A 13708-nucleotide genomic window follows, 5' to 3' on the forward strand; every position below is an offset into this window, starting at 1 on the left:
GAGAGGTCGCCAGGAAAGGTACCGGAGATACCGCTGGGACCGGAGCACGCACGGGGCACAGGAGAGAGGTCGCCAGGAAAGGTACCGGAGATACCGCTGGGACCGGAGCACGCACGGGGCACAGGAGAGAGGTCGCCAGGAAAGGTACCGGAGATACCGCTGAGACCGGAGCACGCACGGGGCACAGGAGAGAGGTCGCCAGGAAAGGTACCGGAGATACCGCTGGGACCGGAGCACGCACGGGGCACAGGAGAGAGGTCGCCAGGAAAGGTACCGGAGATACCGCTGAGACCGGAGCACGCACGGGGCACAGGGCCCTAGGTCAAGCACAAGTTTTAGACTGTTTGGCAAATACCTGCCCGGACTTCACCAAACCAAATAATCCGGGGGCATCAGCAGTAAACTAGGATCGGGGTTCGGACACTCACCTCCCCACAGGGTCCGCACTGCCCGCCATACGGAGAAGGAGACTGTACCCCACAAGGGACAGTTGGGGTACCCAAACGCTCCACGCTACGGGGACTCAATCTACAAAGAGTGCCGGGGACAGAGCAACCTGGGTCACTACATTGCCACTGGTCCTCCGGGGACCTGAACCAGCAACTCCTGGGTCCACAGTGAGTAGAGACTGTGGTGTAATCTCCATTATGGCCCCTCTACATCTCCTACCTGCGGAGGGCCTAACACCACAGCTGCTATTACCACCAGCCCTGGGAGTACCTACATTAACCAGCGGCGGTTCTCCATCATTAACCGCAACCCGCAGGTGACGTCACATGACAAAAACTCTTAACTCCCCTGTAAATACCCCCCATTACAAAAGGGGCCCGGAGCACGGGACCGAGAAACGGCCACCAGAGTGACATTCCCATCTGTTACCGCCCGGGACTGCGTACCCTCCTCTCTGGGCGCTACACAGTGACCTCTGCATAGATCACAGAGCACGCACTTAGGGCTTTCCCATAGAAGTCATCGGGGGCACCAGGGCTGTGGAGTCGGAGTCGGAGTCGTGGAGTCGGAGTCGGAGCTCATTTTGGTGGAGTCGGAGTCGGAGTTGGAGTCGGTATAAAATGCACCGACTCCGACTCCTAAAATATATAATAAATTGGGGACAGGAGTGCAATGCAGAATGTGCTGAATATTTTACTAAATAATAACATTTAGTATAATGCTTATATTTAAGTGAAAAATTTATTGTAGTATAATGTGAACATCAGACATTTAATTGTTTTTATGATACAATAATCAAGATATTTGGATAGAACATAAAATATTTATTGGATACAACTTTAGAACACAAAAAACTAATAAATTGTAAATATGTAATATATATATATATATACACAGTGTATATACATACACAAGATATATATGTAATCTACTGTATATTACATAGTGTATTACATATTTACAATTTATTACAGTTTTTTGTGTTCTAAAGTTGTATCCAATAAATATATTTTATGTTCTATCCAAATATCTTGATTATTGTATCATAAAAATTATTAAATGTCTAATGTTCACATACACATATTCATGTACTACAATAAATTTTTCACCTAACTATAAGCAATATATGTAGGAGTCGGAGTCGGAGCCGGAGCCGGAGTCGGTGCAAGAGAATTTGAGGAGTCGGAGTCGGAGCCGGAGTCGGTGCAAGAGAATTTGAGGAGTCGGAGTCGGAGTCGAAGGTTTGGCTTACCGACTCCACAGCCCTGGGGGGCACATCTACCAGACTGGTTTTCATAATCCCATACTAGATAGCTGCTGCACAAATGATCGTTCGCTCTCTCGACCTCCCCATACACAGGAACACTCGGCTCGGCCTATGTTCTCCATGAGGGCTGCGCCACACTCCTGGCCGTGGTTTATCTCTGCGCATAGAAAGAATCTGCCATTGGAAATCCAACATGGCTGATCCTTCTCTTCCCCGATGCCTCCTACACATTAGACTGTCGCACTCACTTTGTAGCTGCACTGTGTCGGCTCCACTCACTGTTTACATCCAGATCCCTCCATAGCTGATTACTGCTGATCAGCGGTGGTGCCAGGTGTCACAAGCCCACCAACCCTCATCAACAGAGTCTGGGAAACCCCTCCGACATCCAGTTTTCAAGGTAAATTTTATCTATTAGTGTGAAAAGCTAGGTAAGGGGAAGTACCAAGCGAAAGGGGAGGGAAACCCTGTGTATAGGGAAGGGGGGAGATGGTGACCCCTGACCAAACCTACCGCTGACCTCTGGATTCCCTCACCACCTATGTATCAAGCAGGATACCTGGCCCTGGCTGACCCTAGACTGAGCCCTAGGTAGGGAATGGATGGGATGAGCACTTAGTCAACCCCACTAAGTACTAAAGAACACACAGGAATAACAAACAGGGGGAAGTGAACAAATAACTTATCTACAGATGACTCAGAGAGAGGACAGCAACAACAACAAAGTCTCTCCAGATGAATACAAGCTGACTGTTTACACTGAAAACCGGGAATGGGGGTATATAAAACAAAAGGGAAGTACTGATGATTAATAACTGAAAAGGTGAGGAAATCTGCAAGGTCCTAAAGAGAAAGGGATAAACCCCAAGAATGGAAAAAGGGAAAGTCAGACAGCAGCTTGTGTAGCCAAACACTGTGACCTTCTACAGCCAGACACCACAGGACTGTCTGTCAAGCGTGACACACCCATGACAACAGGAGAAACTTTGTCATTTATGGGTGGCACAGTGGCTCAGTGGTTAGCACTTCAGTCTTGTGGTGGCTCAGTGGTTAGCACTGCAGTCTTGCGGCGCTGGGGTCCTGGGTCCAAATCCACCACGGACACCATATGCAAGGAGTTTGTATGTTCTCCCCGTGTTTGCGTGGGTTTCCTCTGGGTTCTCCGGTTTCCTCCCACACTCCAAAAACATACAGATAGGGACTCTAGATTGTGAGGCCCAATGGGGACAGTGTTGTCAATGTATGTAAAGTGCTATGGAATTAATAGCGCTATATAAATGAATAAATATTATTATTATTTTTCGGGGGGGGGGCACAGACTTGACCACGTTGTCAAAACAAACCAATCCCAAGAGTCAGAATAGACTTTAAAGAGGTAAAATTATGAATATATAAGCACTCGCACCCAGACTGAGTGGGTGGGGAGGAGCCTATGAGGACCCGTCTCTTGGACTAGTCACCTCGCTCACAGCCACACAAAGCTTTTCTCTGAAAATTAAATATTATAGGACAATGGATATGTCACAAAATAAGTTGTAAAAATTTGCATTCAGATGAGTTTTCACCTAAAATTTACAAGATGGCCTAGGGAGCAAAGAAAGAGAAAAAAAAGGTAAGAATTATAGATCAGGAAACATATTTTAGGACAATGGACATGTCACACAGTAAACAATACCAAAAATCAGTGTTTTATCAGCAGGAGATTATCAGTATAGGACTTTGTATATAGACAACTTTGTTTCAAGCATGTGATGCTCATTCAAACTCACCTGTGGTAAGTAACAAGTGTGGGCAATATGAAAATCACACCTGAAACCAGATAAAAGGGGAGAAGTTAACTCATTCTTTGTATTGTGTGTCTGAGTGTGCCCCACTAAGCATGGAGAACAGAAAGAGGAGAGGACAACTGTCTGAGGACTTGAGAACCAAAATTGTTGGACAATATCAAGATTGTAAGTCCATCTCCAGAGATCTTGATGTTCCTTTGATCATGGTGCGCAACATAATCAAGACGTTTGCATCCCATGGCGCTGTAGTTAATCTCCCTGGATATAGACGGCAGAGAAAAATTGATGAAAGGTTGCAATACAGGAGAGTCCGGATGGTGGATAAGTCGCCCCAATCAAGTTTCAAAGGCATTCAAGCCATCCTGCAGCTCAGGGGCATCAGTGTCAGCACGAACTATCCATCCACATCTGACTAAAATTAAAAGCTATTGAGGAGACCCAGGAGGACCCCACTGCTGACACAGAGACATAAAAAATCTAGACTGAAGTTTGCCAAAATGTACGTGAGTAACCAAAATCCTTCTGGGAAAGCAGCATGTGGACAAAGGAGACCAAGATAGAGATTTTTGGTAAAGAACATCATTCTACTGTCTACTGAAAACAGAATGAAAGAGAACACAGCACCTACAGTCAGAAATGGTGGAGGCTGAGAGATGTTTTGGTTGTTTTGCTCCCTCTGGCACTGAGGGCCTTAACTGTGTGAAAGACGTCATGAAATCTGAAGATTACCAAAGGATTTTGGGTTCTAATGTAGTGCTCAGTGTCAGAAAGCTGGGGGAGCGTCCTAGGTCATGGGTCTTCCCACAGGAAAATGACCCCAAACACTTCAAGAAGCCCCCAGAAATGGATGGAAACAAAGCGCTGGAGAGTCCTGAAGTGGCAGCAATGAGTCCGCATCTAAATCCCATTGACACCTGTGGAGAGATCTGAAAATTGCTGTTGAGAGAAGAGAAGACGCCTTCAAATATGAGAGACCTGGAGCAGTTTATAATTAACATTTTTTATAGATAATACCGCCATATGTTACCCAAGTAATACCCGTCAAATGGTCTATAGATACTAGTGTCATTCCATGCCCAAATAATATCACAAGGTGTTTAGATATAAATAATAGTACCACACATTGCCAAAAATACCACTATATGGTGTATAGATATTAGTGTCATACTGGGCCCAAATAATACTGCTATATGGCATTTAGATAAGTGCCATTCAGTGACCATAATATTTAGATATCAGTTTGCATACCATGCTAAGATAATACCACCATATGGTCATATTAGATATCAGTGCCATACAGTGCCCAAATAATATTGTCACATGGTATAGATATTAGTGCCATAACATTTCAAAATACCGCCATATGGTGTATAGATTTTAGTTTCAGAAAGTGCCAAAATAAAGCCGCCACACAGTTTATAGATACAGTAAGTGCCCTTCTGTACCCACATTATACCGTTTCATGGTGTAAAAATATTAGTGTCACACCCTGCCAAAATAATACTGCCACATGGTGTATAGATATTAGTGCCATACAGTGCTCAATTAATATCGTCACATGGTGTATAGATATTAGTGCCATACAGTGCTCAATATCGCCACATGGTGTATAGATATTAGTGCCATACAGTGCTCAATATCGCCACATGGTGTATAAATATTAGTGCCATACAGTGCTCAATATCGCCACATGGTGTATAGATATTAGTGCCATACATGCTCAAATAATACCGCTCATGGTATTATAGATATTAGTGCCATACAGTGCTCAATATCGCCACATGGTGTATAGATATTAGTGCCATACAATGCTCAAATAATACCGCCTCATGGTATATAGATATTAGTGCCATACAGGGCCTTTAATTGACCGCTGAAGTAGCGCTTCACTGTTATTGGCTGACTGCCTACTCATCGCCGGTCTCATTGGATCAAAAAGTTCCCACCCCACTGTGTCGTCCGCCGGTCTCATTGGTGAAATCTTAAAGACTGCTGACAGATGATTGGCTGACGGTTCTTACCAGGGTTAAGGGGAATCATGGCGAATTTAAGGAGCCTGAAGGTGAGTGAGTGATAGGTGGAAGGTGACGCGCAGTGTGCGCTGTGCTATACTCCAGCAGGGTGTGTGCTGCGGAGAACTACAACTCCCAGCATGCACCGGTCACAGGCTGCAGATCACTGCACTGTGCAGCATGACGTCCTGATCGGTGGCAGCAATGCACAGAGGATCGGCAGCAGGCAGAGACCACACTTACTGTGATAGGTGGTGATGGACACCATGTGCCCCATGCCCAGTGATGGCGGGGACCCCTCTAGTACCATGTAATGGGCTCTATTACACCCCCATCCCCACAAGTGTGCTCTGAGCGCCCTTTAAAACAAATAACGTGCATGATAATGAGCACATGACCCTGATGTCTGGACACAAGCTGGACTGAGTGGGAAACCTCAAGCCCACCAGGGGTATCACCACTAATCTGCATAATGGTGACATCCAAGAACAAAACTGCCGAGGCTTGGAGACCCCAACGTTTTACTGAGTGGACGCCCCTTTTAAGTATATATTTTTTTCCTTCTTCCCCACACAGGGCCTGGTTGGCGTTGTCACCGGCGGAGCCTCGGGTCTTGGCTGGGCCACAGTAGAGCGGCTAATACGACAAGGAGCCAGCGCCGTCATTGTGGATTTACCCGGCTCTGATGGGAAGAACGTGGCCCAGTCTCTGGGAGAGAAGTGCCACTTTGCCCCTACAGATGTAAGTAAAAATGTTCAGATAGGAACCAATGACGCCTCTGCCCCCCCCCCCAACCAGTGATGCCCCTGCATCCCCTGAAAACAAATCACGCCCCTGCCTCCCGCCAAGCAATGACACCCCTGCCTCCCGCCAAAGCAATGACGCCCCTGCATCCCCCCCAACCAATGACGCCCCTGCGTTCCCCCCCAACCAATGACGCCCCTACGTTCCCCCCCAACCAATGACGCCCCTGCGTTCCCCCCCCAACCAATGACGCCCCTGCGTTTCCCCCCAACCAATGACGCCCCTGCGTTCCCCCAACCAATGAGGCCCTGCGTTCCCCCCCCAACCATGAGGCCCCTGCTTCCCCCCCAACCAATGACGCCCCTGCGTTCCCCCCCAACCAATGACGCCCTGCGTTCCCCCCCAACCAATGACGCCCCTGCGGTCCCCCCCAAAACCAATGACGCCCCTGCGTTCCCCCCCCAAAACCAATGACGCCCCTGCGTTCCCCCCCAAAACCAATGACGCCCCTGCGTTCCCCACCCCCAATGACGCCCCTGCGTTCCCCCCCCCAACCAATGACGCCCCTGCGTTCCCCCCCCCCAACCAATGACGCCCCTGCGTTTCCCCCCCCCCAACCAATGACGCCCCTGCGTTTCCCCCCCCCAACCAATGACGCCCCTGCGTTTCCCCCCAACCAATGACGCCCCTGCGTTCCCCCCCAACCAATGACGCCCCTGCGTTTCCCCCCAACCAATGACGCCCCTGCGTTTCCCCCCAACCAATGACGCCCCTGCGTTTCACCCCCAACCAATGACGCCCCTGCGTTCCCCCCCCCAACCAATGACGCCCCTGCGTTTCCCCCCCAACAATGACGCCCCTGCGTTCCCCCCCCCCAACCAATGACGCCCCTGCGTTTCCCCCCAACCAATGACGCCCCTGCGTTTCCCCCCAACCAATGACGCCCCTGCGTTTCCCCCCAACCAATGACGCCCCTGCGTTTCCCCCAACCAATGACGCCCCTGCGTTCCCCCCCAAAACCAATGACGCCCCTGCGTTCCCCCCCCCAAAAACCAATGACGCCCCTGCGTTCCCCCCCAAAACCAATGACGCCCCTGCGTTCCCCCCCAACCAATGACGCCCCTGCGTTCCCCCCCCCCACCAATGACGCCCTGCGTTCCCCCCCCCCAACCAATGACGCCCCTGCGTTTCCCCCCCCCCAACCAATGACGCCCCTGCGTTTCCCCCCCCCCAACCAATGACGCCCCTGCGTTTCCCCCCCAACCAATGACGCCCCTGCGTTCCCCCCAACCAATGACGCCCCTGCGTTTCCCCCCAACCAATGACGCCCCTGCGTTTCCCCCAACCAATGACGCCCCTGCGTTTCCCCCCAACCAATGACGCCCCTGCGTTTCCCCCCAACCAATGACGCCCCTGCGTCCCCCCCCCAACCAATGACGCCCCTGCGTTTCCCCCCCAACCAATGACGCCCCTGCGTTCCCCCCCCAACCAATGACGCCCTGCGTTTCCCCCAACCAATGACGCCCCTGCGTTTCCCCCCAACCAATGACGCCCTGCGTTTCCCCCAACCAATGACGCCCCCTGCGTTTCCCCCCCCAACCAATGACGCCCTGCGTTTCCCCCCCTAACCAATGACGCCCCTGCGTTTCCCCCCCCAACCAATGACGCCCCCTGCGTTTCCCCCCCAACCAATGACGCCCCTGCGTTTCCCCCCCCAACCAATGACGCCCCTGCGTTTCCCCCCCCAACCAATGACGCCCCTGCGTTTCCCCCCCCAACCAATGACGCCCCTGCGTTTCCCCCCCCAACCAATGACGCCCCTGCGTTTCCCCCCCCCAACCAATGACGCCCCTGCGTTTTCCCCCCCCCACCAATGATGCCCCTACATTCAAATGCACAACCTGTCTTCCCCCCCCCCACCCCCTACATCTGTGACCTAGTCTCCCGGTACCTACCCGCACGAAACCTCAGATCCTCACAAGATCTCCTTCTCCTCTCTTATCTCCTCTTCCCACAATCGTGTACAAGATTTCTCCCGTGCATCCCCCATACTCTGGAACGCTCTACCTCAGCACATCAGACTCTCCACTACCGTGGAAAGCTTCAAGAGGAACCTCAAGACCCATCTCTTCCGACAAGCCTACAACCTACAATAACCCTCAGTCCAGTACACCACTGCGCAACCAGCTCTGTCCTCACCTATTGTACCATCACCCATTCCCTGTAGACTGTGAGCCCTCGCGGGCAGGGTCCTCTCTCCTCCTGTACCTGTCTGTCCTGTACTGTTAATGATTGTTGTACGTATAGGGTCATTCCATGTCAAGTGGACCAGTGGTCCCCACTCGACCTTCTCCGATTTTGCTGAAAATTTATAAGGATGTACATGTATGTTTGAAAAGAGGTTCTGTAAATTTTTAGGGCCAGATCTCAAATACATTGGGCACTGCTGACCTTTCACTGGAGGCCCCCCCCAAGCCTGCGGCTTCAGCTAAGAGGATTGTGCACACTTTGGCACATAGCCATTAGAGGTCTATACTGGCTATGATGCTGAAATTTGGCATACTAGCTTCAACTTTTCCTGCTAAACGCGATAAAATTATTACCGGCTATGACAAAACAATATTTCGGCCACAATTTTGTGTCAAAGTAGCTTGTAAAACGCGTCGCATAACATTTATGCCAAACTTTTCCCATATATAACTCAAGACCAAACCCAATAGTAACTGCTGCTTTGCCCTGTACAACAAACATCTACATGACTTTGCATTGCTGCAATATCACGGTCAAAGCATATGTATTTGTGGAATATTCACACCCACATATGATGACAAACTTAAAAAAAAACAAATTTTACCTATTTTTAGGTCAAATTTCTCAAAGGGTCCCCTAAAATATATTAATTCTGATATTTGAAAGAGCACATTTTTCTCTACAAGGATCATTGAGGTTTTTTTGCAGTCTCTCAGTTTAAGAAAAGAGAAATGCCACTGAACATGGTGTTATTTATTAATACGCAATGAATGGTAACTGCACTATTCAAACCCTTGCGTTGGTCCATGGTGGTTATACCTCAACCAATTCCCTAAGAACTGGTCTTATAATCCTATTAAGAATTGTAATAATGCTGTCTTTCGAGAAATGGCAGCCCCATCGCCTAGGAGCCATGGCCGATAGCCGTGCAAGGCCAGCCGCGGGGCGTCTCTTTATCGCAGGTTCCGAAGCCTAAGGGTGGGTGTCTTTGCCTGGGATCCCAAGCCTAATATTGGGTATCTTTTGTTGGTTCCCAAGCCATAATGTTCAGTCTAAGTAAGTGGTCTGGAATTGTTGCTGAATTTGCAACATAATGGTTCAGAGAAGCTGTATTGTCGGCCCATTGCTGTTGCAGCTGGTGCTGGAATTATTGCAATGATTGACTGCTCGGTGAATCCCGCATGTATCATTTCTCACAGGCCAGTGAAAGAAGCTGCTCCATGAGGATGCATAAAATGTATTAATTGCATTCATGGTCGTCGACTGAAATTTCAGAAATATTTCCAATCCACCAGTTCCTATCGTAAATGCAGGCAATGTACTGCCCTGGCTGGAGGTTTGCAATTGGCACAAAAGGCATTTCTGATCTGACAGATCTATCTACATGGGCAATGAAAGATGATGGGTCATTTCACACCCTTGAAATGCGAATCTTTTTGTCATCAATTGGCACAAACTGGTGCTTTTCTCTTGTTCAGCAATTGTATGTCCATCTTTGAACCTTTCCTCTTGAACTACCCGTAATTCGTCAATTTTTTTCTTTTGGAACAAAAAAAAAAAAATACTTGATTCCATGCAGTTGCTCGTTGCAAAAGTTGAATAAATCCACCGGGGTCAGTATTTGGTTTTCAGTTAGGCGTTGAAGACTGGCACGAGCTGCCAACCTCTTTGCTGTCCCTCCAATCCCATCACAGGGCGACTTTCCATGACTGGTACCAAAAAAATTCCATTCAGCGCTGATATTGAAATCGGCATTGTGGTGGCACAAGTTGAGAACATTTTTGAAATTTTTGTACTGGGCTGCAGATCCATCGCTGAAGTAGTGGATATGATGAATCCCATAGATGAGAGTCTGGAGATACTCCACAATTACTGTTAAGAAAGTGTGGACTGCAACAAGGGTGTCAAATGACCCTTCATCTTTCATTGCAAATTCAGCAACAATTCCAGACCACTTACTTAGACTGAACATTATGGCTTGGGAACCAACAAAAGATACCCAATATTAGGCTTGGATCCTAGGCAAAGACACCCACCCTCAGGCTTCGGAACCTGCGATAAAGAGACCGCCCGCGGCTGGCCTTGCACGCTATCTGCCATGGCTCCTAGGCGATGGGGCTGCCAATTCTCGGAAGACAGCATTATTACAATTCTTAATAGGATTATAAGACCAATTCTTAGGGAATTGGTTGAGGTATAACCACCATGACCAACGCAAGGGTTTGAATAGTGCAGTTATTCATTGCGTATTAATAAATAACACCATGTTCAGTGGCATTTTTTCTTTTCTTAAATGGAGAGACTCCAAAAAAAAAAACCCAATGATCCTTGTAGAGAAAAATGTGCTCTTTCTAATGATATCAGAATATATTTTAGGGGGACCCTTTTTTGAGAAATTTGACCTAAAAATAGGTAAAATTCATTTTTTTTAAGTTTTTCATCATATGTGGGTGTGAATATTTCCACAAATACATATGCTTTGACCGTGATATTGCAGCAATGCAAAGTCATGAAGATGTTTGTTGTACAGGGCAAAGCAGCAGTTCTATTGGGTTTTGGTCTTGAGTTATATATGGGCAAAGTTTGGCATAAATTTTATGCGAGGCGTTTACAAGCTACTTTGACACAAAATTGCGGCCGAAATATTGTTTTGTCATAGCCGGTAATAATTTTATCATGTTTAGCAGCAAAAGTTGAGCTAGTATGCCAAATTTCAGCATCATAGCCAGTATAGACCTCTAATGGCTATGTGCCAAAGTTTGCCAAATCCTCTTAGCTGAAGCCGCAGGCTTGGGGGGGGCCTCCAGTGAAAGGTCAACAGTGCCCAATATATTTGAGATCTGGCCCTAAAATTTACAGAACCTCTTTTCAAACATACATGTACATCCTTATAGATTTTCAGCAAAATCGGAGAACGTCGAGTGGGGACGATTTTTAAAACTGGTCCACTTGACATGGAATGACCCTATACCCTTTCACTTGTAAAGCGCCATGGAATAAATGGCACTATAATAAATAATAATAATAATTCCCCCCAACCAATGACGCCCCTGCGTTTCCCCCAACCAATGACGCCCCTGCGTTTCCCCCCAACCAATGACGCCCCTGCGCTTCCCCCCAACCAATGACGCCCCTGCGTTTCCCCCCAACCAATGACGCCCCTGCGCTTCCCCCCAACCAATGACGCCCCTGCGCTTCCCCCCAACCAATGACGCCCCTGCGTTCCCCCCCCCCAACCAATGATGCCCCTACATTCAAATGCACAACCTGTCCCCCACCCCCCCCCCTCCCCTACATCTGTGACCTAGTCTCCTGGTACCTACCCGCACGCAACCTCAGATCCTCACAAGATCTCCTTCTCTACTCCTCTCTTATCTCCTCTTCCCACAATCGCGTACAAGATTTCTCCCGTGCATCTCCATACTCTGGAACGCTCTACCTCAGCACATCAGACTCTCCCCTACCGTGGAAAGCTTCAAGAGGAACCTCAAGACCCAACAAGCCTACAACCTACAATAGCCCACAGCCCAGTAGACCACTGCGCAACCAGCTCTGTCCTCACCTATTGTACCATCACCCATTCCTGTAGACTGTGAGCCCTCGCGGGCAGGGTCCTCTCTCCTGTAGACTGTGAGCCCTCGCGGGCAGGGTCCTCTCTCCTCCTGTACCTGTCTGTCCTGTACTGTTAATGATTGTTGTACGTATAGGGTCATTCCATGTCAAGTGGACCAGTGGTCCCCACTCGACGTTCTCCGATTTGCTGAAAATCTATAAGGATGTACATGTATGTTTGAAAAGAGGTTCTGTAATTTTTAGGGCCAGATCTCACATACATTGGGCACTGCTGACCTTTCACTGGAGGCCCCCCCCAAGCCTGCGGCTTCAGCTAAGAGGATTTTGCAAACTTTGGCACATAGCCATTAGAGGTCTATACTGGCTATGATGCTGAAATTTGGCATACTAGCTCAACTTTTGCTGCTAAACACGATAAAATTATTACCGGCTATGACAAAACAATATTTCTGCCGCAATTTTGTGTCAAAGTAGCTTGTAAAACGCCTCGCATAACATTTATGCCAAACTTTGCCCATATATAACTCAAGACCAAAAACCAATAGTAACTGCTGCTTTGCCCTGTACAACAAACATCTTCATGACTTTGCATTGCTGCAATATCACGGTCACAGCATATGTATTTGTGGAAATATTCACACCACATATGATGAAAAACTTAAAAAAACGAATTTTACCTATTTTTAGGTCAAATTTCCCAAAAAAGGGTCCCCCTAAAATATATTAATTCTGATATTAGAAAGAGCACATTTTTCTCTACAAGGATCATTGGTTTTTTTTTTGCAGTCTGTCAGTTTAAGAAAAGAAAAATGCCACTGAACATGGTGTTATTTATTAATACGCAATGAATAACTGCACTATTCAAACCCTTGCGTTGGTCCATGGTGGTTATACCTCAACCAATTCCCTAAGAATTGGTCTTATAATCCTATTAAGAATTGTAATAATGCTGTCTTTCGAGAATTGGCAGCCCCATCGCCTAGGGAGCCATGGCCGATAGCCGTGCAAGGCCAGCCGCGGGCGGTCTCTTTATCGCAGGTTCCGAAGCCTAAGGGTGGGTGTCTTTGCCTAGGATCCCAAGCCTAATATTGGGGATCTTTTGTTGGTTCCCAAGCCATAATGTTCAGTCTAAGTAAGTGGTCTGGAATTGTTGCTGAATTTGCAATGAAAGATGAAGGGTCATTTGACACCCTTGTTGCAGTCCACACTTTCTTAACAGTAATTGTGGAGTATCTCCAGACTCTCATCTATGGGATTCATCATATCCACTACTTCAGCGATGGATCTGCAGCCCAGTACAAAAATTTCAAAAATGTCTCAACTTGTGGGGACGATTTTAAAACTGGTCCACTTGACACGGAATGACCCTATACCCTTTCACTTGTAAAGCGCCATGGAATAAATGGCGCTATAATAAATAATAATAATAATTCCCCCAACCAATGACGCCCCTGACCCTGAGCAGATGGATAAATAGGATTCAGTTAACGGATCCGTTCTCCATAGACTCCAATGTTAAAAAAAAACACTGATTCTGTGACAATACATTTTTTTTTTTTTTCTTCAAAAAAGTTGTTTGCTACTGGATCCGATCCAACCAGCGGGCAACGGCTCTGTATGCGGGG

The 13708-nt window shown here is 47.8% G+C and overlaps 1 protein-coding gene across 1 annotated transcript in view; it reads left to right on the forward strand.

Moving 5' to 3' along the window:
* Window positions 1-5477: 5477 nt before the first annotated feature.
* The window catches only part of HSD17B10 (hydroxysteroid 17-beta dehydrogenase 10), a 14381-nt gene continuing 6150 nt past the window's right edge, over window positions 5478-13708 (forward strand). The window contains 2 exon segments of the mRNA XM_075322866.1: window positions 5478-5566; window positions 6093-6257. Of these exon segments, the coding sequence (XP_075178981.1) occupies window positions 5543-5566; window positions 6093-6257 (189 nt within the window). The 5' untranslated portion in view covers window positions 5478-5542.

This window comes from Anomaloglossus baeobatrachus, chromosome 9 (assembly GCF_048569485.1).
Source record: "Anomaloglossus baeobatrachus isolate aAnoBae1 chromosome 9, aAnoBae1.hap1, whole genome shotgun sequence".
NCBI lineage: Eukaryota > Metazoa > Chordata > Amphibia > Anura > Aromobatidae > Anomaloglossus > Anomaloglossus baeobatrachus.